Here is a 26,128-nt window from a genome sequence, read left to right on the forward strand (position 1 = left end):
ACACACTGCTGGGAATAAACCTGTGAGAGTATGAACTGGAACCCCGGTGGCCGCCCCTTTGACGCCCTCTCATAGTACTCACTGGGAATAGTGGCATCTTACTAAGTCTTAGAACCCATGAGCATGGAATATAATTGACCTAAGTATTCTTTAATACTCTGAGCAGGATTTGTAGTTGATATCTTTGTTTCATTCCTGATTTTGGTAATTTATGACTTCTCTCTTTTCTGTGCCAGTCTAGAAGTCTGTCAATTTTATTGATGTGTGAAGGAATCTGTCAGTCGGCTATCAATTGGAATAGTATCTGAGGCCCTAAAGGCTTGCATTCAGACAAGCAGCCATCTAAGCAAGGAGTCAACTAAGTCCACACGGTACACACTCCCCAGCTTGGGTGATCCAAAGATGACAATTACAAAATTTGAATATGACGAAGGGAAAAGTTTTAGAGCTAAAATTATGAACACTCAATTTGGAGAAGGCTATGGATGACAGTGGGAATCCAAAGCCCACCTGCAGAGTATCTAGTTAGATTAAGCCCCTGGCAGAGCCCCACTAGCTCCAGGCAAGGGTCTCAAACAGCCTTACTACTATCTGACAGAAATCACTGTAATACTGATTATGCTGGATTGAACTTGATACTTGGTCAGTTGACCTCCCTATTGACCCAACCTGAATTTGTTCTAGGTGCAAGTATCTCTTACCTATTCCCTGATAAAAATTTCTTCCCTGACTTTTAAAATATTGATGGCGGTTTTTTCTTTCTTGCTCATTATTTGTATTTTTATCTTTACGTTACTGTTATTTTATCCTTACCACTTTATTTTGATTTTGTTTTTCATTGTTTCTGCTGGGTTTCCCCATTTGTGAGGCACAGAAGGAATGGATGTATAGAGAGAATTACTGTCGGGCCGAGGTGGGGTTAGGATATAGGGAAGGGAAGGGGATTTGTGGAGTAAACAATGAATGTGGGGTGGGGGCGAGAGCACTAGAACTGATTGTGGTTACCCAACTCATTTCAAAAGTGATTTAATCATGGACAGGGGGAATGTTCCGAAATTAATTCTTCTTGACATGTTTGAACAATTGAAATGTATGATATGTGGATTAGGTGCCAATAAACCTGTTTACAAAGAAAAGACAAAGAAATAGAATGAATTAAAGAGATCTAACTTTCTGTTTTCTTCATGTTTATTATTTCTACATTTTTAGTTTCATAGATTTCTGTTCTTGTTTCCTTACTTTATTTTGCCTTTTTCCTAGGTTCTTAAAGAAGGCACTTAGAGTACTACTGATTGCTTCCTCTTCTGTTCTATAGTTAGCCTTTTGGGTACTACAAATTACCCTCCTAAATGTTCCTTTTCATTCTGTTCACTATATATATATATATATATATATATATATATATATATATATATATATATATATATATATATATATATTTGTTTTGGGGTTTTTTAAATCATTTTGTTAGGGATTCATACAACTCTTATTATTTGTTTTTAATGTCTCCAGAGTTTGTCCTTGACCTGTGGTTCATTTATAAATGTGTTCTTTAGTTTCTGTTTGGGGATTTTCCCTTTATCTCTCTCTTACTGATACTGAGTTTGATTTCATTGTGGTCATAGATAAAATGCTACATGATTAAGATTCTTTCTGGCGAAAAGCAAACCTAGAAAACCCGCCACTCTGACAGTCCTGGGGTTCTGTGGGCCCTGGCATGCTTGCCCTCTCTCCACCCTCAATGTTGGTTAAGTTTGTTTCTTATGTAATGTCCAGGATTTGTAGGAGCCCTGAGTGACAGGAAATGGAAATCTCAAATGACAGGCTTGAAAGGCTTTGGATTGAAGAGGTGGGTACTCAGGCCACCAGCCAGTAGCCAGTGTCAGGATACCAGAAGCAAGTGCTTTGGTTCCTGTGGGTCTGCCAGGCTTGGATTTAATTGACAGGGAAATAGCTCCGGGGAGATTTTCATGTGGTAACTTTGTGTGGGATCTAGACTAACAAACTGGGGACCCTTGTCCTGTGCAATGCTGCTTGACATAGAAGTCACGGATCTTCCTTTGCACCCTTAAAATCTGGCTCAGATCCTTAATATTGACAACAGATCATCTGTTTCTCTTGCCTCCACCTGACCCCTCATAATCCAGCTTCCCAAACAGCAGCCAACAACCACCGCAAACGTGTCACTATTTCTCAAGTGCAAGCTTGTATGCTAGCCTCCCTCGGGTTTCTCGTTTGTAGCCTGACTTTCACGTTTCACGGAGCCCTGAGTAAGAGGATGCCTGGCGGGGAGGGCCTCAGGAAGCCTTCATTTTTCCTACTTGGTGGTTTCAAAGGGTGTTGATGTCTTCACAGGAAAGTTACTCGAGCCTCCAGTCTGGTGGGGACACTAAAAACGTGGTCCATTGTGCTGTAGTGAGACCAGCAGGAGAGCAGTTGTGGGAGGAATGAATGGCGCTTCCTCCGGGAAGCCTTCCCTGGTCTGTGGGTGGTGTAGGGGGCAGAGCTGGACTGGAGGCCCCCCGAGGAAAGGTCCACACCCACGCATCATCTTGGGCAAGAGTGGTGGCCTCCCTTTCTTAGCACACATACCTTGAGCAGGAGCCAGTGTATTGCTGATGTAAACCCACCGGCAGAGGGACTGTGCATTTAGTCATGGACTTCAGTTAGCAGTGAGGGCTTGACCATTGCAACCACATACCAGGGAGGGTTTGGGGAGTACCTTAGGGGCAAGCACCACACTAAATTATTTTTCCCTTTAAGACAAGTTTTTTGAGATGTAATCAATATACCATAAAACTCATCCTTTTGCCCACAAAGCTTTCCAGCCATTAAACAAACAAAAAAGCCAAATCAGTCATTGTCATGTTGATACTGGCTGCTGGTGACACCTGTTTGTGACCTTGTACCAGTGAATCATTTCTTCTGAGATGCCTCTGGGGGAATTTGAACCCCTCTTGTTCAGTTAGTACTCCAGTGTCCGCCAGGGAATAATTGTGTAGCAGTGATGTTGTTTTTCATCCCATTCAGTCTGCCCTGCCCATGATGACTCAGGTGTCACAGAGTAGGACTACTTCTTGGCTGTAATTTTTTTTCTTTCTCTCTCTTTTTTTTTAAATCATTTTATTAGGGGCTCATACAATTCTTATCACAATCCATACATACATCATTTGTGTAAAGCACATTTGTACATTCATTACCTTCATCATTCTCAAAACATTTGCTCTCCACTTAAGCCCCTAGCATCAGGTCCTCATTTTTTCCCTCCCTCCCCGGTGCCCCCTCCCTCATGAGTCCTTGATAATTTATAAATTATTATTTTTTTGGCTGTAATTTTAACAAGAAACAGATAGGCAAGCTCTTGTTCCTTAGAGCCACTGGGTGGATTGGAACCAGGACCTTTTAGGTTAGCAAACCTCTTATGCCACCCAGGTAGGTCCCTTACCACTGACGCACCCCAGAACATTTTCATTACTTTCAAAAAGTAATGCGGTCTCTGCTAAAACTCACTCACCATTTTTCACTTTCCCCAGAGACTGGAGGGCAGTGTTCTACTGTCTACCTCTAAGATTTGCCCATTCTACATATTTCATGTCCACAGAAACTTATAATATGTGCTCTTTTGTAACAGACTTCTTTTTTCTCAGCATTGAGTTTTCATGTTTCATCCATTTTGTAGCTTTAGAATGCATTTATCACCCCCCCAAAAAAAAAAAAACTCATCCTTTACCTGTCACTCCCTCTATCCCCATCACCGTCCTCCCACTCCCAGCAACCCACCATCCACTCTCTGTCTGTGTAGATTTCCCTGTCCTGGAATGGGTGCAGTTTGTACAAGACATTTGTCACTTAGAATAATGTTTCAATGCCATTCTTGTGTTGGTACAGATCAGTATGTCATTTCTTTTTATTATTGACCAGTATCTCAGCGTATCTTGTATATCACATTTTGTTTATCCTTTCGTTCATTATTGGACATTTGGGTTATTTACCCCCTTTTTTACTGTTGGGCCTGACATTGCTGTGAATATTCACAGACAAGTTTTTTTTCAGTCATAGATTTTAATTTCTCTTTGGTGTATACCTGTGAGTGAAATTGCTGGGTCATAGGGTAAATCTATGTGTAACTTTTGAAGGACCGGCAGACATCTCAGAGTGGCTATTTTGCATTTTTGTGCTGTCTCATCAGTCCTAATAAACTTTATGAAATGTAGATAGGGCATCATCCCCATTTTATAGGTGCATGTCAGCATTGATACTCAGTTTTCTTATATAAATTCATATAACTGGTCGTTTGGTTAATGATTCTTTGGCAAACGGCAGCTTCTCCCAGATCTTGTTTTGGATTATTTCAGTGAAGGCATTGACATTTCATGTGAAGATACCTCATGCCTAGCACAGTACCCAGCACATTGGCATCAAATTTTAATAAAGTAAAATATCTTCTCCCCCTGATCAGAACCTTGGAGGCAGCCTTTTCTTAGGGATTGCTATAAAAATAGCCCTCTGTCATTTAGTTGATTCTGACTCACAGCAACCCTGTATAGGTTTCCCGAGCCTCTACGTCTTTATGGGAACAGAAAACCTCATCTTTCACCCATGGACTGCATGGTGATTTTGAACCAAAGACCTTGCAGCTAACAATCCATTGCCTACCTGGCAGTGCCACCGTGTCTCCTACAGTCTGGTGCATTCCACTCTGCCTAAAAGGGATGTGGAACCCTAAACATAACCCTAACCCAAACCCTAAGTATAAGCCTAATCCTGACCTTAAAACTAAGTCTAACCCTAACCTTAACACTAACCTTAAGTCTTAACACCAACTCTAATCCCAAGCCTAACCCTAGTCTAATCCTAACCCTGTCTTCAAAATCTAACACCAACCATAACCCTAACCGTAATCATAACCCTAAGTCTAACCCTCAGTCTAACTCCAACCCTAACCGTAACTCTAACCCTAACCCTAAAATAAATAAATAAAATTTAAAAAGGGATGTGACTGCACATCAGATGCTGACCTATGTTCAGACAACTCCCTGGGGAACCAAGCCTGTGGCTGAGGCATGAGATACCTTGGGATTGGTCAGGCTGAAGAGACTATTTTCAATGAACTTGTTTTCTTTTTCACTGATTGAAGGCCACTGATAACCTCCCCTCCTTTTTTTTCTCCTCTAGGCAAAACCCATCTATGGTGGTTGGCTGCTCCTGGCTCCGGATGGGACTGACTTTGACAACCCAGTGCATCGGTCTCGGGTATGGGTGAATTCTCAGGGTGTGAAGATTTCAGGAGGGAGGCGCCACAGGGACCCAGGGACAAATGAACTGGTAGAACTGAAGAGGGTGATAGGGATTTTAAAATGGATCCTGGATGACAGGACCAGAAGCCTCCCCACCCCCATTTGGCAAACTTGTAGATCCCACCAAAAAAAAAAAAAAGACATTATAGTTGATTTTACACACACACTTATTTATTTTTTATAAAACTTTCAACAAGTCAACTTGGACTCATAGTGACCCTTCAGGACAGAGTAGAACTGTCCTTGTGGGTTCCCAAGACTTTAAATCTTTCGGGGAGTAGAAAGCCTCATCTTTCTCTAGTGGAGTGGCTGAGGATTTTGAACTGCTAACCTTGCAGTTAGCATCAAACCCACTAAGCCACTGGGGCTCCTGTTATTATATATTGATTATATATAGTTCCCCTAAATGAGATGTGCTCACATGGCTGCCACTTTTTTTGAGGGACAGCTTGGCCATAGAACTCAACTCACTGCCATCCAGGTGATGATGGAAAAGACAAAGGGACTTTAGCAAACCTTTGTATTATACTAATTAGGCTCCCACCTTTCTTCAATGCCCAGACCCTGCTTCCCTGTTTCCACCCCATCCAGGACTCAACACTCTTGAGCAAAGTAGGGTTCTCCTCCTCCTCCTCCTCCAGACTTCACATTTTCCCTGAAGTACACTTATCCTAAGGGGAAAGGGTAGGGCCCTCGATTCTTTGGGGAGCCCCAGAACAGGCTCCCTGTTGGGCACAAGCTGCTAGAACAATCAGATCTAGATAGTGAAGCCAGCCATTGTGGCTGACTGACCTGTGGCCTGTTCTTTTGTTAAGAAACCTTTTTGAGGTTCTTTGACTTCACTGTTGAGCCTGTCTCCGTCTCATGCACTCTCTTCTGTTACTACACCACCACCACCCCCTTTGCCCTGTCCCCTTTGGTTCCTCTGCCACCCCTACTGGCCTGAGTATCACATTCTGCCCACAGACCTTGCATTGTGTCCTGGTCTTTGGGATTTCTTCTGGAAGGGGTTTTGGTTTCAAACACAACACATAGGAGCCTTGGAAATGTTTCTTGGAAGATGCCCAAGTGGCTTCTCCCGAGACACCAGCTTGGAAGCAACTCTGCCGCAGGTGCTCTTGCAGGCCCTGTGAATAGCCCTCCTTGTGCCACCCAGGCGAGGGGAGAGCAAGCACGACTATGTGCTTCCCTCAGCTGCAGCTGCAGCTGCCTGGGGGAAACACATTTTCCTCTTAGCCCAATCTGACAGAATTGCCACTTTCAGTTTCTGTAGAGCAAATCTACATTTTAAAGAATACACAATCCTGGCCCAAAGAAAAGAGAAATGACATTTTAGGTAGTTCTTGGGGCCTCATTGCCTATAAAAGTGTGAGTATGTGTTCTGCTGGACTTTTTGAAATGTTGAGCATAGGTCCCGGGCCATCATTCTGATCTCTAGGAATCAAGGAGCCGTTCTAGTCAGTCACTGATGTAGACCAGAAGTCTCATTGTATAGAGGCTTCAAAAAGTTCATGGGAAACTCCATTATCTTTTACTGCCATGGGCTTTTCGAAGCCCCCTTGCAGGTGGGCCCTTCTGACGACAGAGAGAAAGGGGGTGCTTCCTATGAGCCTCTTTGCAGCATGCATGTGACAACCCTTGGTGCTGTCCCGTAAGAGTGGTGGCAGATGCAGAGCATAGGCAGAGAGGATTTACTCTGAACCTGGGAGAGAGGCCTGTCTCCATGGGCCTTGTTTCTCTGCAGTCTTTCCCTTGTTAGACTCTTCCAAGTGAGTCTAACTCATGGAGTATAGGTATAATTTTTCTTCTAGGGTGCCACGACCTCTACCACCACTGCCTCTTCCTTAGACAATTCCTTGATTTTTTTCAGGACAATCCCTTTATAGCACTTTCCCAGATTTATTTATTTATTTTTCTCAGAGAAGCTGACTGGGTTATTCAGAAGAGTCTTGGGTTATTCTATAGTCATGTGAGGTATTTCTTTAACATATGAGCTCACATTATGTGATAAGCTCTGATGCGTGTCAGGAAAAATCATTTGCCATCAAGCTGATTCCAAACCTTGGCAGCCCCATATTCCCAGCGTCAGATTGTGCTTCATAGAGTTTTCTGTGCCTATGATCTTTTGGAAGCAAATCACCAGACATTTCTTCTGATGTGTCTCTGGTTGGTTCAAATCACCAACCATTTGGTTAGTGCTGGTAGTGTAGTAGTTACATGTTGGGCTGCTAGCCATCAGGTTAGCAGTTCAAAACCACCAGCGGCTCTTCTGGAGAAAGGGCTTTCTACTCCTATAAAGGGTTACCGTCTTGGAAACTCACAGGGGCAGGTTTCCCTCTGTCCTAAAGTGAATCACCATTAACTCAGTGACAGTGAGGGGATTTTTTGTTTTGTGTTTTGGTTAGTAGCCAAATGCTTAACCCTCTGCACTATCCAGGGAGGCTGCTGTATACCAAACCAAACTCAACTGCCAATGAGTCAGTGCTGACTTACAGTGACCCCTGTGGGTTTCCCAGACTGACTGTTCATGGGAGTAGAAAGCCCAGTCTTTCTCCTGCAGAGGTGCTGGTGACTTCAAATTGCTGACCATGCGGTTCACGGCCCAATTCGTAACCACTGCTACACCAGGGCTGGTGGTGTAGAGCTCCTCAAAAGGACTACTGAAACGTTGATGTGTTGTGCTTCTAAGCCGCTTACACAGTTAAAAGGGAAGGGGTGGGCTATTTCATTGTCAAATCTTGAAAATGCATGTGGAAACACAGGAGGTGATGGGCCTTTCCTGCTGATCCAATCTTGTCAACGAGTCAGGGTTTTTATGCTTACGGTCCCTCTTCCTGCCACCTGCCCCACTAAGGGAAACCTTGGAATCAGCTGGATGGCAAATGTTTTTAGCCAGTCGCCCCTGGCACGGGTTAGTTGGACCTGGGGACTCAGCCGACTGAAGCTGGGGCCAGAGCCCTCTTAACCTTGCACTTTGTGCTCTGTTCCAGAAATGGCAGCGGAGATTCTTCATCCTCTACGAACATGGTCTCTTGCGCTATGCCCTGGATGAGATGGTAAGTGTCCTGCTGGTAGTGGTCACACGAGTGGGTTGAACACAGCAGCAGTGTGCTCATGCTTGCCTTGCTGTCTGAGGAGTCTGGGGTATTTTGAAGAACTCGTGGCCATTCAGGGAGATGCCCTTCAAGCCCAAGGCATCGATTTGAGGCATCTTCTTCAAGAATAAGTGACGAGAGAGGGAGTCCCTTCTGCTCACACTAGTAGACGTTTGCATTCATCCACAGCACACTCTGTCACACAGCGGTCCGTGTAGAACTCTAGGTCGTCAAGGAAGAAATGTTTTGCTTCCTGTGGGGCTTGGGTGTGGGTGCGTGTATGTTTCTGTGCGAGCGTACAGACATTCGCATGCTATATTCTCAAAATTGCCTTTAATCCCCACTGGAAAAATTGTTTTTGCTCATCTTTGTGATCTTGGCTTAGTTGTTAGCTGACTGCAGAGTATCTTGGCCGTGTGCCCACTGTCCCTCTGCTCTGAGCCAGAGGGATATGGACTCCTCCCTGCTCTGCCCCTGGCCTGCTTTTCTGCCTATTTGCTGAGCAGGGTGTGTTACTGTTACTCCACAGGCAACACTGAAAACTAGCTAGGTCTAGGGCTCTGTGTTTTCCTTTTCTTCTCATGGCTTTTTCTCTGGTTAAATTATGGCTCACTCCAAACTTTGTAAAGTATCAAAGACAGAAGATACAGCTACTTTTGTGACGTGTGAGCGTGTGTGGGTGTACACATTGAGCATGAGTCTTATGTGTGAATGTCATTGCCATAATGCCTGTGCCTCCTCTGATCATGTCGACCCCGGTGCCTCACCATGTGGTGATACTGCTTCCTTTGAAACTGAACTGTGGTCTGTTAAGGAGTTTGTGCTAAGTCTAGCACGAAAGAGGCACTTGGGGGCATGTTTGGATGACATTTCTGGGATACCTTGTGGCGACAGTAGTGCAGCATTTCCGCATTGGGACTGCCCTAAAAGAACCTGGTCGTGCTGTGTACCACAGGCTGATCCCAGCCCATTGGGAGCCCATTTCTTTGCTGCACAGGTGAGGGCAGGGTTCCGGAGGGGTAAGCCGGGACTTCCTGTGCTTTCCCAGGACTTTCTGGACTGTTTGGACACTGATTTATAGGGTGGTCATTAAAGGTCATAAGTATAAGGCCATTAAAGGACCTGTTCCTGCACACAGAAATTGCGATCTTTTGATGTGATTCATACTCTGTACACTTCTGTTTTGAGATTAATAGCTATGGATCCTTAGCTGACTCTCACCTCATTAGTTCCTTGTTAAAAACTATATATATATACACAAGTAAATATATATTTCCCTTCTCAAACATATTTGGACATGGTAAAATGGGCCACAGAGGGTATTTGCCATGGAAATATCTGTGATCCAGAGTAGTTCGTAAGTGACCTAATAGGGTGGTGGAATTCATTGGAGGTGTGGAACAAAGAAGTAACCCTTGCCCTTGCCCTGGGGGAAGGGAACCAATCTAAAGGACTAGCTCTCTCAGCCCCCACACACACACCCATCCCCCACCCCTGCCTTTCTCCGCCCCACAGCATCCTAACAGCCTAGAAGGAGCCTTGTGTGGAGCGGTCATGATTCCTTTTGTGCACAAGGGTAGCTTCTGAGGGCACTGTCATGTTGGCACCATTGAGAATTGCTCCTCAATGGCCGAGACTGAGCCACAGGGACTGCCACTCTGGATATGCTGTTTCCCACCAACTTGGTGTTAGGGTTGAAAGGTGTCATACGCCAGCCATATGGGGACCAGAAAAAACTCAGGGAAAATTAGGACTGAAGATGGACATTGGAGTCCAGAGTTAGAAATCATGGATAGGCAACTTTTTGACAAATGACATTGGGGCTACAGGTGGTATTCTAGGCTCCCCCTGAGCAGTGTATATTCACTGCCCCTCTGGGAATAACAGCATTGTTTTCATGGATGCATACGAGCAGGGCCAGTCAAGTGGAAATACCATCAGAGGAACACTGAGGTTGTAAAGGAAGGCCTTGTGGGTGGAAAGTGTACCGTGATCCCCTTACAGCACTATCAGGCTGAGGGCAGGGTGGAGCCACCCCAGTCCTTGTGGCATCTCCATAGGGGCTGTAGGCAGGCCCAATAAGTGAGTGCTAGGGCCTCTCTACGTTTAGCGATTCAAGTGGTCTGACCAGTGATGCTAGAGCTTTCTACAGGAACATAGAAGTGTGGGTCTCAGCCAGGCCAGTGTGCCCTCAGGGCTATCTGAAGGCATCTTGAGATCAGTGTGGAAGGTCGCCAGTGGAGCACAAATGTCACCGGTGCCAAGGGGGAGACATGGGGTCAGTGATTTACCTAAATGTTTATTTTTAAATTAAAATAATGACTTTGAGTTCTGACTGATTGTCTTTGTAAAGAGTATGGAAGAAATCACCTGTTGGGTTTCCTGAGAGTGGAGCATGTGGATCAGATTTATGCCTGCTGGCTTTGAGGTCAGCAAAGAATGGAGTCATGAATGCTACCAGTCTGGAGGGTGGTGTGGGCTCATCACATACCAGGAATCCAAACAAAAACCAAACCCAGTGCCTTGAGTCAACTCCAACTCAGGCAGGTTTCTGAACCTGTAAATCAGTGGTTCTCAGCCTCCCTAATGCCGTGACCCTTTCATACAGTTCCTCATGTTGTGGTGACCTCCCAACCATAACATTATTTTTGTTGCTATTTCATCCCTGCCATTTTGCTACTGTGATGAATTGGGCGAGCCCTGTGAAAGGCTCGCTTGACCCCAAAAGAGGTCACGAATCACAGCTTGAGAACAACTGCTGTAAATGTTTATGGTAGCACACAGCCCCGTCTTTCTCCCACAAAGCCACCAGGGCTTCTAATCAGGCAGCCAGAGCCCAGCAGAATTGTTGATGGGTGTCTCCCACTGGAGTTGCCCAGGTCATGTGCCCTCCCTTCCTTCATCTTTTAATGCTCTGATCTTAGCTGCTTTCTGCTGCTGCTTCAGCCCTGGCTCAACCAGAAGCTTCCTTCTCAGTCCTTCCCGGGTGAGACTCTGCTACCTCCAATCCATTGGAGCATTTTGTCTGCCTGTTCTTTGAACACGTACTCAGTCTGCTTGAAGTTGTTATTTGACTTATACAATATTCCTATTTGTTTTCATTGGTTTACATGCTATCTTGCCCACTCAGTTGTAACTTTTTCCATTGTTAGCCTGATAATTGCTGGTGGTTCCCCATGTTATGCTGCTGGCTCAGGCTCGGCAGCATGCATACTCTGCCTTTGATAAATATTTTTTGAGTTGAGCGAGCCAGCTCTGTACATTCACTAATGCAGAATTTTGACTCCTATCTTGGGGAAAGGGAGAGGTGTGAGGAAGAGAAAGAAGGTGGGACCTAGGATGTTCTGGGAGTGGGATTCTCTGTGGTTCCTCAGCAGACAGACATCCATCCAAAGGGCTCTGCGGAGCAGCTGGGAGCGGTTGTCACAGAGCCCTGCCTGGGAGGGTACGGACGCACAGGGTGCTCCTTGCTGGTTATGGAAGCTAGCCGATGAGGTGACCCTCGAGGGCTTACTAGCCAGGCCTGGATCAAGGGACTTCTGCTGGGGCCAGGGCATTTGAATCCAGTCCAGTTCCTGACCATTGGCCTTCTCTCCCTGCACTTCTGAGAGGACTAACTTTTAGGATTCTCTTTTCCTTTTTTGGGAAATTTCATTCGAGATACACCCACATACCCTGTAACTGGTGGGTGTAGAGGAGAAGCAGATTTCCCAAAAAAGGAAAAATCTCCCAAATGCGAGTGGAGGTGAGGTGGGCTCAGGCAGCCTTTCAGACAAGTGAGGGCTTGAGGCGTTTGGCTGGGCTGCTGGGCTCTCGCAAGTGGGTGAGGAAAGATCTGGAAACCCGAACCTGTGCCTTTCTCCTCTGCTCTTGTTTCCCCATGTAGAACAGACTGCTTGTAGCTTTTCTCTTAGACTGCTGTGCATCTAACTTTTGCATCCAGGGCCTGATAGAGCGCTCAGGGACTGTTGTCTGCAGAGCCCAGGCGAGCTAGACACGAGCCCCTCGAGAAGCAGGAGCAGGAGCGGGGGGAGTGTGGAGCAGGAAGGGCTCTGAGCACTGTGGGCACCTGGCTTCTTGCTCCCACTCTTCCCTCCTGGACAAAGATGAGAAGAGAAAATGACGCTGTTGAACAACGACCCCTGCTCACCCAAAGGGACACAAACCGTGAAGAGATTTGTCACCGGGGCTTCCAGGCCAGTCTTCTGTCTCTCTTCCAGGTGCTTTTGTGTCTCATTAGATGAGTCCTTATTTAAGTCAGGACAGATGAGATCTGCAAGGTTTTGTTAGGGTTGTTAAGGATTTTAGCTCAGCCCACCCTTGTAGGTGTCATGGGGAACATACTGTTAGCTTATAGACATGGGTTTTTCTCAGGGCCAGTTTCTCTGGACTTCTCAGTCCCATGTTGGTTTGGAGTCATTGTTTACTCATGGGTAAGAGAGGGCCGGGACTAGATGATTTTTAAAGGACTCTTGGATGTGAATAGTTTAGGACTCTGTTTTTAAAGTTTTGTTTCTTGTGTGAGGAGGAAATTCCGGAATTCCCATTCTTGACAGATTCCTGGTGTTACATAAAAGCCATGCCCTGCACAGCTGATGGGCTGGGAGAAGACTGTCACAGGTTAGCCATGCGCTCTACTCCTGCCTCAGGCCCTCAGTCCACCTTTCCCAGAAATTCTCGTACACTCGTGTCTCTCAGGGCTTCCCCAGCACTCTTCAGGTGCAGAACCACATCTGATGAGCTCCACGAGACCTGCTTCCACCTCTACGGTTTCCCCTAGGTGCAGCTCTGGTTTTGCTTAATTCTGTGATGGTAAAATGTCCGTAACAACAAAGTGTCCCACTTTAACCATTGTTAAGTGAACAATTTAGTGATGCTGACTGCATGCTGTGCAGCCCTCACCACTGCCCATTGCCCCCAAGTTCCATCACCGGAGATGAAAGTAAGCTCTCAGTCCCCACAGCCCCGTCAGGGTAACACCGAATCAACTTTTATTTCTCTGTATCTGCCCGTTCTAGGTATTTCAAATAAGTGAGATTATACTATAGTTATCTTTTGTTGTCTGACTTATTTCACTGAGAATGATGTTTTTGAGTTTCATCTACCTGACATTGCAAATCAAGACTACTTCTCTCTGTCTGAAAAATGTCATCCCAGAATTTTGAGCCACTTCCACACTGCTTGAGTCATTGATAATCATTGTAGTTACTGGATTCTGAACAAAGAACTGTAGGAGAAAGATGCAAAGCTGTAAGAAGGTCCCTTGGTGTGACTAAGTGCACATTCTGTTGGGAATCCCATAAACCTGTGGAAATGGAAAAAGTAGCAAAATGAAGAGAGATGGTGTTAAAGGTGGTCGTTCGGGAAATCGGAAATGGGGAAGGTTCTTTCCCCACCCCCTCTGCCTTCTCAACTTGGGTTGTACTTTCTAAGGTAATGTCTTCCTTCTCCTCCCCGCCCCTGGCCAACAAAATATGTTGATGATGTGCAATAATTCTCCAAAGACTTGATAATAACCAAGATTAAAGCTGTTTCTCTCTCTCTCTCTCACACACACACACACACACACACACACACACACACACGGGCTGGGGCAGAGGGGGAGGGGAGAGAGAGAGAGAGACTGACTCCGACATTGGTGAGAACATTTTGTCGTCGAGTAGTTTGGGACTCTAGGGAACCAGCATGCACATCTGAGGAAAGGTAGAGCTGACTTTTCTCCTACCCACTCTCTAGTCTTCTCCATGCCACAGATGTGGCTCCAGAAAATGGGGAGGAGCGTCTGGAACCCGGTTTCATGTTGTAACTTACATTTCAGATGGGAAACACCCAGGTGAGGTCGTTTTGTCTGTTGCAGAATTTTTGCAGACTGGAGGAATCCTGTTGTGATGTGAGAGGAATGTGGTATGCGTGAGCAGCAGAGACACAGGTAGAACCTACTCTTGGTTGATGGGTTCTGAGCTCCCTTGTCTTTGCTTTTGCTCTTTGTCTTTATGATTATAAAAAAGGAGACTTGTGCACATGGGCTCATCGTTGCTGAAAATGAAAACAGCCCATGTTTGTTAGCAGATAAACAAACTGTGGTACATACATACAATGGAATACTGCTCAGCCTTCAAGAGAAAGGAACCCTATAGACATGCCACAACAGGAATGAACCCTACAACCTTGCTCGGTGGAAGAAGCCATTCTCAAGGCCACAGGCGGGTTGTGTTTGATTTCTTTTATCTAAATGGGCAAATCCATTACAGGTCAATAATACATTAAAAAAAAGAATGCATTAGTGACTGCCAGGGATAAATCCATTACAGGTCAATAATACATTAAAAAAAAGAATGCATTAGTGACTGCCAGGGATGGGGGAGTTGATGGGGTTAAAGGACAGAGGTTAGGGAGTACAGGGTTTCTATTGGCGGAGAAGAAATGTCCTAAAGTTAGATTTTGGTGGTTACAGAACTCTGAATGTATATAAAATCTGGGTGAATTACATATGGTTTATATTGTAACAAAGCTATAAGAAAAGAAAAAGGAGACATGATTTAGTCTAGTTCATTTCCTCTCCAGTTTGGTATTTTGGGGGAAAAAAGCATTGGATTGGGAGTCCGGAGAGAGCGGACTGATTGATGCCTCTCGGTGTGCCTCTGTGACCTAAGAGCCATAGCATATTGCAAACATCACCATCAGAAATTGGTATTTTTATTGGTAATCATCTGATTTATTTTGGACATATCAAGAGAGACCGGCCCCTGGAGAAGAACATCATGCTTGGTAAATAGAGGAGCAGCAAAAAAGAGGAAGACCATTGACAAGATAGATTGAGAGCGTGGCTGCCGCAGTGGGCAGGACAACTGTGAGGACGGTGCGGGACCAGGCAGCATACGGTTCCACTGTCCGTGGGCCACTGCAGGTTGGAGCCAACCCAGTGGCAGCGAATGTTGTTTTTAGTTGAGCTGGCTCTGACCAGAACAGAACACTGCCCAGTCCTTGGACATCTCCGTGATCATTGGCAAGTTTGGGTCAGTCAGTCCATCTGTTGGAGCATTTCCCTCATTTTCAGTGACCCTCTGGATGGCATGTCCAAAGTAAGCAAATCTAACGGTCACTACATTGACTCCAAAGGAGCATTCTGGTCGATTTGGTCAATCCTTCTCTCTTTTCTCTCTCTCGTAGTTATCCAGCTTTTATATATACACAGTAGGTGATAGAAAAGATGAAGGCTCTGGTCAGGCTCGCCTTCATGAAAGTGACATCCTTGCTTTTTAAAACTTTGAAGAACTCCTCTGAGCAAATTTCTCCGATGGAGTATGCATCGTTGGGTATCTTAACTGCTGCTTCCACGGGCATCGATTGTCTATTGGCCCAGTTGTGAACATGTTTGTAGTCCATATTAAAGTCTTTGATTGTCATCTGTAAGTATTTTAAGTCATTTTCATTTTCATCAAGCAAGGTTACATTATCTGCATATCACATGTTAATGAATCTTCCAATCCTGATGCTGCAGTCTTCTTCATACAGCCCAGTTTCTCAGATTATTTGCTGAGCATACAGATTGAATAAATAATGGGAAAGGACAGGGGGAAGGATACTGTTTCCAATTTTGAGTCACAGTATTCCCTTATTCTGTTAGGTTTTTTTCTTCCCCTAACAGTTTTATTGGCACACAATTTACATATCATACAGTCACCACCACATCTTATCTTAGAACACCCCCTCTCCCCCCGCATGGTTAAATCGCCTTCAATATGATTTGTACAATCACAATCAGTTCTAGTGCTCCCTTCCCCCTCCTGCCCTCATCTACTCCCCAAATCTCCTTTCCCTCCCCTTTGCCGATTCCCCACCCCTGCATTCCCTTTAACACCTTGTATCAGTTATTATCATTACACATCCATTCCTCCTGTGCTTCACCACTGGAAAATCCAACAGCCTTGGCCTGTTTTTATATTAACATCTGCAAGGGTCAGACATTCCATCCAGTGGGTGTGGTTCAGTCACAGAGCCTGGTGGTGCTGTGCGTTAGGGCTGGCCTGGTAACTGTAAGGGCGGCTGTTGAGACCTACTCTTTATGTTTATTATTTCTTCTGGTAACTGGGCTGATTTTGCTACTCTCCTTTGTCCAATTGTTGGAGATGTTGGGTTGAAATATTTATTTTAGTTATGTCTTTTTTGATGTATGTGTTTATGGCCATAAATTACCCTCTGAGCCCTGCTTTTGCTGTATCCCAAAGGTTTTGATGTGAGTCAAAGAATATTTGCGTTTCATTTTCTTTTCCCCCCTATTATCAGGGAATCATTTTTAAGCAAAGTGTTTAATTTCCATGTTTTTTATTCCCACACGTCTTCCTACTGTTGATTTCTAATTTCATAGTACTGTGGTCTGGGAGGATGAGAATTTTCTACTCCCGTTAAGAGTTACATTCTCTAAATAGTGAATACCTACTTTGCAGAACACTGTGGATGACGGGGAAAGTTAAAATCCATTTGCAGGACCCAGACATGGAGTGAGTCTCCGGTGAATCATGTCTGAACACAAGCTGGGGGTGTGAGTAGCCTTGTTATCAGACAGAGCATTGTAAAGTCCATCATGGCGTCTATAGGTGGGTTAAAATGTATATCATCTGATCTTCCCTTTGGTCCATTTTAAACTAGTTTGAGTTTAAAAAGAAAATGAAGGTGGAAATACACTTGGATTGGGCCTCTTCCTTCTGATGCTAGACCAGAGAGTTGTGAATAACTTCACTATCCCAAGGAATGCATTGGAAAGTGAATTCTTATGGTTGCATTTAAGTTAAAATTTAACACCTGATCATTTGATTTCCTGTCTGTTTTAAATTTGTTCTGCTTTTCAGTGGCTTCTGCTTTCTTTTCACTTGGGTTTTAATCTGTTTAATGGTCAATGCTGCTAGTATTCTTGTTGTGGCATGTTTCCTGCGTATGAAATCCAGGAAGAGTGAGTCTATAGAGACAGGAACTGGATCAGTGGTTGGGGGGACGGCAGGGGAGGTTGGGAGGAAATGGGGAGCTAATATAATGATGGCTAAGAAAGAAGAACATGTTCTAAAATTGATTGTGATGAGGAAGCAGATGGATTTGGGCCTCATCTTAAATCTTACCTCATGTGTTATTCCAGGTTGACTAGAGAAATAAATCCAGAGACACTCATGTGTGTATAAGAAAGCTTTATGTAAAAGAGCAATTGTATATTGAGAAACATCCTAGCCCAGTCCAGATCAAGTCTGTAAATCCAATATTAGCCCATATGGCCGATACCTGTCTATAAATTCCTTTTCAGACTCACGCACACATGCAATGATGCTGAATGCAAGAAGATCACAGGCCAGTGGGTGGAAAGTCTTGTGGATCTAGTGGCCGTGGAAGCATCTCAGCGCTGGCGTGGGTCTCCACGTGGCTCCTCCAGGTCCAGGGGTCTGGCTCAGTCCATTTGGCTCCATGTGGCTTGTCAACAGGAATGTCAAACAGAGCAAGAGTGTGTGTCCCACCACCAGGGAGGAAGACAAGGGTTTCCAGAATCCTCAGGAGAAGGCTATGCCCTCACAGCAGCCTAATTGGCTATGACCTGATTGACATGCTAGACTCCACCCCTTCACTCAAGTTGACAGGAGATTATGTAACTGCCACACCTCAGTACTATAGTGGTTTGTTCTAATAATGTGGCACTGTATGATACTCACCTTCTGACAACAATCGCTGAAGACAAAATGGGTGCATAAGCAAATGTGGCGAAGAAAGCTGATTGTGCCCAGCTATTAAAAGATATAGCATCTGGGGTCTTTAAGACTAGTAGTTAAGCCCACCAGGCCGTGATGATGATGTTCCTGAGTAGAGCAGCCAGTCCACAGAGAGAACAACATGGCTGGCCCCACTATGAGACATGATGCCCCTCAGTGACTAAGGGCGATACAGGGGACAGCACCGGAGACACAGTGTGGGAATTGCACCTGACCTGATCCCACCACACCGAGGCAAATCACTGGGGGAGTGCAGCGGAACAGCAAGGGAATGGAGTGGCAAGGTCCCCGGGGAATGCTGAAAGTGGACTTTGGGGCCAGGGCGTGGTGCCCCAACAGACTGGACTGAAAAACGCTCCTAAGGGCCAGCAAACGATCCCTGAACTAACTACAAGCTTTTCTCTTGTGAACTGTTTTGTTCTGTTCTTTGTCAGTGGTTTGTTTTTGTTGTTTTGTTGTCTGGTTGTACACTGTTGGTTTGTTTTCCTCTGTCTAGTTTTCGTGCATGTTAGTGACTCCACAGGTCTGTCTGAATAGGACAGGCTGGATGAACTATCTGGAGGCAAAACAACGGGACCGACAGTTCTGGGGGGACTTGGGGTGGGGGGGTAGGGGGGGTAAGGAAGTGGTGTTAACAAACCCAGGGACAAGGGAAAAACATGGGACCCCAAATGGTAGAGAAGAGGGAGTGACAGGCCTGGTGGGAAATGATCAAGGGTAAGGTTGCTTAGAGAAGAGGTATACTCTAGCCCAGGTGGCGATGAAGCATGGTAGTAGGGCAGGAGGAAAGTCAAGGGAGATGGAGGAAAGAGCTAGGAGTCAAAGGGCATTCATGGAGGTCTAGACAAAGACATGTACATGCAAATATATATAGGAGGATGAAGAAATAGATCTATGTGTCTATATTTATAGGTCAAGTATTAAGGTGGCGGAAGGACCTTGGGCCTCTACTCAAACACTCCCTCAATGCATGAATACCTTCTTTTATTAAATTGGAACTCCATGATGCTCACTCTCCCGACACAACGGCTGGAGCCAAAGTGGGTGAACAAGTAAATGTGGTGAAGAAAGCTGATGGTGCCCGGCTATCAAAAGAGATAGTGACTGGGGTCTTAAAGGCTTGAAGATAAACAAGCGGCCATCTAGCTCAGAAGCAACAAAGTCCACATGGAAGAACACACCAGCCTGTGTGATCGAGTGGTCCCAAAGGGATCAGTTACCAGGTATCAAAGAACAAAAAATCATATCATTGACTGCACACCTCCATGATAGGATCGCTGAAGACAAGTGGGTGCATAAGCAAATGTGATGAAGAAAGCTGATGGTGCCCGGCTATTAAAAGAGATAGTGTCTGGGGTCTTAAAGGCTTGAAGGTGAACAAGCGGCCATCTAGCTCAGAAGCAAATAAGCCCACATGGAAGAAGCACACCGGCCAGTGCGATCACGAGGTGCCCAAGGGACCAGGTATAAGGCATCATGCAACAACAACAAAAAAAGATATGTGTGTGTATGTATGTGTATATATGTGTATATGTATATATGTATGTGTATATATGTATATATATATCATATTAAATGAAGGGGGAAGTGCAGAGTGGAGACCCAAGGCCCAAGTGTCGACCAATGGAGATCCCCTCATAGAGGGGTTTAGGAGAGGAGATGGGTTAATTAGGGTGTGAGGTAGTATCGATGAAGAACACAGCTTTCCCCCAGATCCTGGATGCTTCCTCCCCCCAACTACCATGATCCGAATTCTGCCTTGCAGGGCTGCATAGGACAGAGGCTGTACACTGGTGCATATGAGGGTTGGCGGTACAGGGAATCCAGGGTGGATGATACCTTCAGGACCAAGGGTGTGAGGGACGATGCTGGGAGAGTGGAGGGTGAGTGGGTTGGAAAGGGGGAACTGATTACAAGGATCCACATGTGACCTCTTCCCTGGGAGAGGGACAGCAGAGAAGGGGGGAAGGGAGACTCCGGATAGGGCAAGATATGACAAAATAACGATGTATAAATTACCAAGGGCATATGAGGGAGGGGGGAAGGGGGAGGGAGGGGGAAAAAAAGAGGACCTGATGCAAGGGGCTTAAGTGGAGAGCAAATGCCTTGAGAATGATTGGGGCAGGGAATGTATGGATGTGCTTTATACAATTGATATATGTATATGTATGGATTGTGGTAAGAGTTGTATGAGTCCCTAATAAAATGTAAATGAAGAAAAGAGAAAAAAATGATTAGGGCAAAGACTGTACAGATGTGCTTTATACAATTGATGTATGTATATGTATGAACTGTGAAAAGAATTGTATGAGCCCCAATAAATTGTTAAAAAAAAGACTAGTAGTTAAACAAGCAGCCAACTAGTAGGGAAGCAACAAAGCCCCATGGAAGAAGTACACCAACCAGCATGTGTGATTATGGGTTGTCCACGAGAAGGGGTATCAGAAGTTCAGAAACAAGTAACCAAAACGATGTGAAGGGGTATGGATGTAGTGGAGACTCAAAAGCCACCTGTAAGATAATTGGGCAGTCCCGCTCAGAAGGGCCACGTGAAAGGAATGATAAACCCAGGGTACAGTATTTCACTGATTGATCACATAACTATCCTCTACTTCTTTAATATTTCCTCCCCTTGCTATTATTTTTCACCTCATTAATCATGTTAGAGTTGCGTATGTTCACTTGTGTATTTTAGATCATTGGGTACATGAAAGTCAAGATAGATAACCTATCAGAAACAGTAATAGGAGTAATGGGTCCCTGGCGGTCTGAGAAGGAGTGGGGAGAATGTGGAGTTGCTAGCATTGATGGTTGTATAACCCCACTCCATGGGATCAAACAACTAAAGTGGGTTTAAAAGGCAGGGAAGTGACTCTCTGTGGGTTGTACATCTTTAATTTTAACTTTCTACATGTCTTGTTCAGTGACATTGTCTATATTCTTTTTTAATTGCATAGGGTTTATTTACAAAAGTAGAATAGCTGTAACAGCAACAGTGATCTGTCATGGCTGATGTGGTCTTTGCCCCATCAATATTTTGTTGTTGTTGCAAAATACACAGCAGAACATGCCCCAGCCATCTCTATACATACAAGTTAGTGCCATTGAGCACATTCTTTGGGTTGTACAAGGATCCTCACCTTTTTTTCTGAGTTGTCTTTCCTCTTTAACACAAAATCACTGCCCTGAGGAGGTTCCTGTCTGATATTTCCAATTGCTGTTATCACTTTGATACTACATAGATAGTTCTTTAAAGGGCATACTGCTCAGGTTGCGTGGGTTTTAGTTAAGCTAGACTGTTGTTCACCTGTTCAGACTTCAGGGGTATGTTTGGTTTGAGTTTGAGGATTATCTCAGGGCAGTAGTGTCAGGGCCTCATCTACTCCTGAGGTAGTTAGTTTATTGTGCCAACTTGGCCGATAAATACGTGTGGGATTAATTGAAGGGGAGAGAGATAAATGGCTGGGCGAGCTTCGTTTTTCTTGTCTCTTGCTCTTTGATCATCGGACCACTGGGTGGCTGCCTTGCTTGTTCTGTGCCTCAGTTGGCAAGCTACACTACCTGTGGGACACCTAGCCGGTGGACCATGTCGCTGTAATTTGAGGTTCCTTCAAGACCTTCACCACACCATTGGAATTTACCTCTCTTGAGCTGGGGACTGTTGGACCCTGTCATCTGGCTGACTGTTGGTGACCTTGCTGTTGGCTGCCTGTGCCCGGATAGCCTGAATTGCTCTACAGAGGACTACCTGGTGAGCCTCAAGACTTGAAGGACTGCCAGTGTCTCACAACTGTCTCGTGGGAGTGAGTTGCACTGAGCCATTTGTACTGCTTTATAAGTTAATTGTTTATTCCTTATGTTATATATCTGTCTATTTATATAATATATATAAAAATTATTAGGATTCTGATTTTGTTTCTCTAGAGAACCCTGTCTAACACAACTCCAACACACCAGTAAGTGTGGAGTCCATGATGTATATTTTTAAATCTCCAGCTTTGGGTTTGTTGTGGCCTTCAGTTTTCCCACACAACGAGGTGCCACTTGGAGTCAGGCCTGGCTGTGTCAGGAGGCTGTGTGACCTGGTTACAGCATTAAACTTGAATAATATGGAGTCTAATCCCCTTGCTTTCCCCTTTGTCCATTTTTCCCTCCGGTAGAAACCTCACAAGTTGTTAACCTCAATCAGCTTTGAATCCCTATGCATTCCTTCTTCTCTGTTCCTTTCCCATCCTGGGCTTGCTACTATCATAATTAGCATTTTTGAAAATAACTGTAACCCTGAAGTGGTTTCCCCCTTGCACTAGCACTGTGAGCAAGATGGGGAGTGGTTAGAGGGAACCTCCATAGGTTGCCATCTCCCTCTGTCCCATTGGATCTCTGGTGTTCCCACTCTTCACTTAGAAGATCTCTTTCTTCTTTTTTTCCCTTTTTGTTGTTGAAAATATAGACCACTAGAGCACACAGGACAAACAAAGAGGGAAGAAGAGTGAGTGAAACACATCCTGGCCCACCAAGCCCCAAGGATGATATTCCTGCTCAGAACAAACAGTACACAGAGAGGACCATGGGGCTGACCCCACCACGAGACACGATGTCCCTCACTGAACCATAGCACTACGGGGGACAACACTGGAGACACAGTGTGGGAATTGTTCCCAATCTGACCCCACCACACTGGGGCAAAACATTAAGGGCATGCAACAGAGCGGCAAGGGGGGGTAGCAAAGCGATGAAGTCCCCAGGAAATACCCAAAATAGAATTTGGGGACAGAGTGTGGCACCCCACCAAACTTGACTGGAAAATTCTCCTAAAGGTCAAAAAACAGACCTGGGACTAAAAAAGAAAAAAATATAGAGACAGCAAAACATACACTAGTTCGACTATTTCTACACATTTGAAGTGGCACTATTGATAAAGTTCTTCAAATTCAAACCATTCTCACCAGTCTTTCCCCATTAACATGAACTTGCTACCCCTTAAATTCCTTGTCTGGCGTTTAGAATTACTGACATAGAGAGTTCTTCAAAGAGCTTAATGTTCAAGGCAAACATTCCTTACGAGATATAAGCGAGTTCATTGTTTGGTTTAAAGAAGACTTCAGGGGAAATTTTTAGGTATGGTTTAAAGATTATGTCAGGGAAATTGTTTTGGGGAATCATACAGCCAACCTGGCTCCAGAATACCTGGATTTAAAGAGAATTTAGGATCCTGTTTTATATCCTCCCCCACCCCTCTGATGAAAATTCATCTATTGAATCCCTGATCAAAATGTCCAGTATTAGTAACTGGGCACCATCCAGTCCTTCTGGTCTCTTTGGAAAAGGAAGCATTTTTCAAGAGATTAAACATGCATTTCTCTCCTTTTCTGATTGGCCATCTTTTCTGCGGTTCCAGGTAGACACCGGTTGTTGCACCTTGGATGGCTACTTGCAAGCATTTTATGAGCCGAGCACGATTCGGCTAACTGGAAGGTTGAACAGAACTGAATATCAGAATAGCCAGTTGTTGCCTCTCTGTCCTATGAAACTGTGACCTAAGCCGCCAAACTGAGAAGCCGGATCCCATGAGGTGTTTCATTGCACATAAGCAGCCCGTGTAGCTGTCTTTCCCTTGCATGGCAGGGGGGGCGGGGGGGTGCTGGGGAGAAGACTTCAGATGGACAGGGATGAAATCTAGAGATACATCACTCATTTGCTAGTTAAAATTTTGACAGGGGCACAACTTATTGATAATAGTTATACTAACTGGATTATTATCCTAAATCAATGTAAGTTTCCTATCAACAGAAACACAGTGCTCCATTAGCAAAAACTTCCCCTTTCTTCCTCCCTCCTGGCTCTGGTAAACACTAGTAAACTTTGTTCTCTATGCATCTGCCTGGTTTTGCTTTCTTATACAAGGAGATCTCCTTTTTTTAAAAAAAATCATTTTACTGGGGCTTCTACAACTCTTATCACAATCCATACATCATTTGAATCAGGCATGTTTGTGCATATGTTGCCTCATTCTTTTCTAGACATTTACTTTCTGTTGAACCCTTGGTATCAGCTCTTCTCTTCTTCCCCTCCCCAGGAGACCTCCTTCTTTAAAAATAGTTTTTGTTTAGAATCTGATACAATATTTAAGGCTCATAAAAATTAGTTAAAGTTGTGGACTCTCCTCCCCCCAGCCCCACAGGTGGTTTAGACCCCCTCAGGTGTCCCATCAGTGCCAGGCTCTGAGGACTTGCTGGATGAGGCAGGTCTCTTAGGTGGACCATTTAGTTATGCAAGGCCTGTGCTAATAGTCTGTGTTAGTCCTTGACTTTGAAGGTCAGGGACTGAGTTGGGCCCCCAGGCCTAGTGCAATCTACATATTCCCTGGGGGGCGGGGAGGGGGGCTTTGCCGCTGAGCACTTGGGTCAAGTTAACTTGTTACTGACTGCTAGAGGTGAGTGGGATGGGAAACTCCTGATGGCCTAGGTTTGTGGGCCCAGGGCTGCATCAGTGGCAGAGCTGGGAGCCATTAGCTAACAAGTGGCATGCGGATTTTTCTTTCCTTTTTCCCCCCAGTTTAATTCATTATGCCTCTGGCAACTTTGGATCCCCCCATTTGAAGGAAATAGGGGTGTAGGGATATTAACTGTAGGGGACTTTAAGTACAGATGCTGTTCTCTGAAACCTGGGGGCTGAACCTAAACCTCTCTTCTCTTCTTTTAGCATCTACTGGGGGTGGTATGGAGGCTGTGTGAAGAGATTCAGTGACTTCACATTTCTGGGGAGAAGCTTGAGGACATGAACTTGTGAAAATATTTGTGCTTTTTTACTATGATCTAAGCCCCTGCATGCTGACCTTGGAAACATTTTCTACATAGGGAACAACAGTGGGTCCAAGCCCTCCAGAGTTCATTCGAGGGCTACATGGGAAGGAATGAGGCCCGGGGAGATGAGTATGTCCCGGAATCTGAAAGTCAGAAGGCTTTCTGGAGGCAGCTGGGTCCTGCTCTTCCAGGCTGTGGACAAGGAGACTCAACTAGAGCTAGGGAGGTAACTGAGACTCTGCGGGGGCCCAGCTCATAAGTAAGGGCAGCCAGCTGGCTTCCCACGTCCTTGACTTCTGGTGAAGTGGGTAGAAAAGGAGGGGCTAAATGTCTTATGTAATATTTGAATTTAGCAAAAGTATAGGGGCAGCCTACACATTCTGTGCTTTCAGTTTTGGAACTTTCACAAGGATAGACTTGAGCCTTGGTGAAGAAAGGAAATAGGTAAGAGCATGCGGACTGAGTGGGTGAGGACAGCCAGATGGAAGGGAGCAGGTGTCAAGCCAGGTGGGTTGGGTGGCTGCAGGCAGCCCTTAGTCCTTCTCAATAACTGATCACCGAGAGAAGGTACAGGCCACCACTCCCAGTTGGTCTGCGAAAACATGATTCCCTCCTTCTAGTGTCCCTGGCCCCAGGAAAACAGTAGAAGTATCTGTCTCATTCTCCCAGACAGGGACTGCCTTTGACCTTTGGAGATGGGGAATGAATGATGCTGCTTTGTATCAGCTACTAGATTGGTGAGTCAGCGGTCCTCCCTGACTGCCTCTCTGGTGTGGGTGTGTTGTGAAAGCCAGTGTGTGAGCGTGTGGTGGCCTTGTGCTGGCCAGCAGTGATGCAGCACAGCTGACCTGGGATGGCAAAGTGGCCACCAGCTGCTTCCTGTGATCTGTCCTTAGGTACGCCTGTTCCACACACACACACAGTTAACTGAGGGGGCTGGAAAAGAGCTCATGTCATGCCCAACTGAGTGTCATCTGCCAGCTCCTTGGCCCTGGGCACATCTTTGAATAGTGGGAAGAGATGATGGGGTGGCAGGGACCGCAATCCTGACTGTCAGTGGTATCTCCAGCCCACACGCACCCTGCACTGGTTTGCTAGGAAGGAGCTGAGGAGATGGGCTGTGGCTGGCACCTTGTCAGGTATCTTTGAAGCGTGGGGGAACAGCCTCTGAACAGGGCTGCCAC

The 26,128-nt window shown here is 45.3% G+C and overlaps 1 protein-coding gene across 6 annotated transcripts in view; it reads left to right on the forward strand.

Annotated features, from left to right (window-relative positions):
• MPRIP (myosin phosphatase Rho interacting protein) overlaps positions 1-26,128 on the forward strand; it is a 172,587-nt gene that overhangs the window by 45,584 nt on the left and 100,875 nt on the right. For all 6 annotated transcript variants that reach the window (XM_075560928.1, XM_075560930.1, XM_075560931.1 and 3 more), the window contains exons 2-3: positions 5,176-5,253; positions 8,288-8,353. In XM_075560928.1, the coding sequence (XP_075417043.1) occupies positions 5,176-5,253; positions 8,288-8,353 (144 nt within the window). The remainder of the gene's footprint in view (positions 1-5,175; positions 5,254-8,287; positions 8,354-26,128) is intronic.

This window comes from Tenrec ecaudatus, chromosome 10, assembly GCF_050624435.1.
Source record: "Tenrec ecaudatus isolate mTenEca1 chromosome 10, mTenEca1.hap1, whole genome shotgun sequence".
NCBI lineage: Eukaryota > Metazoa > Chordata > Mammalia > Afrosoricida > Tenrecidae > Tenrec > Tenrec ecaudatus.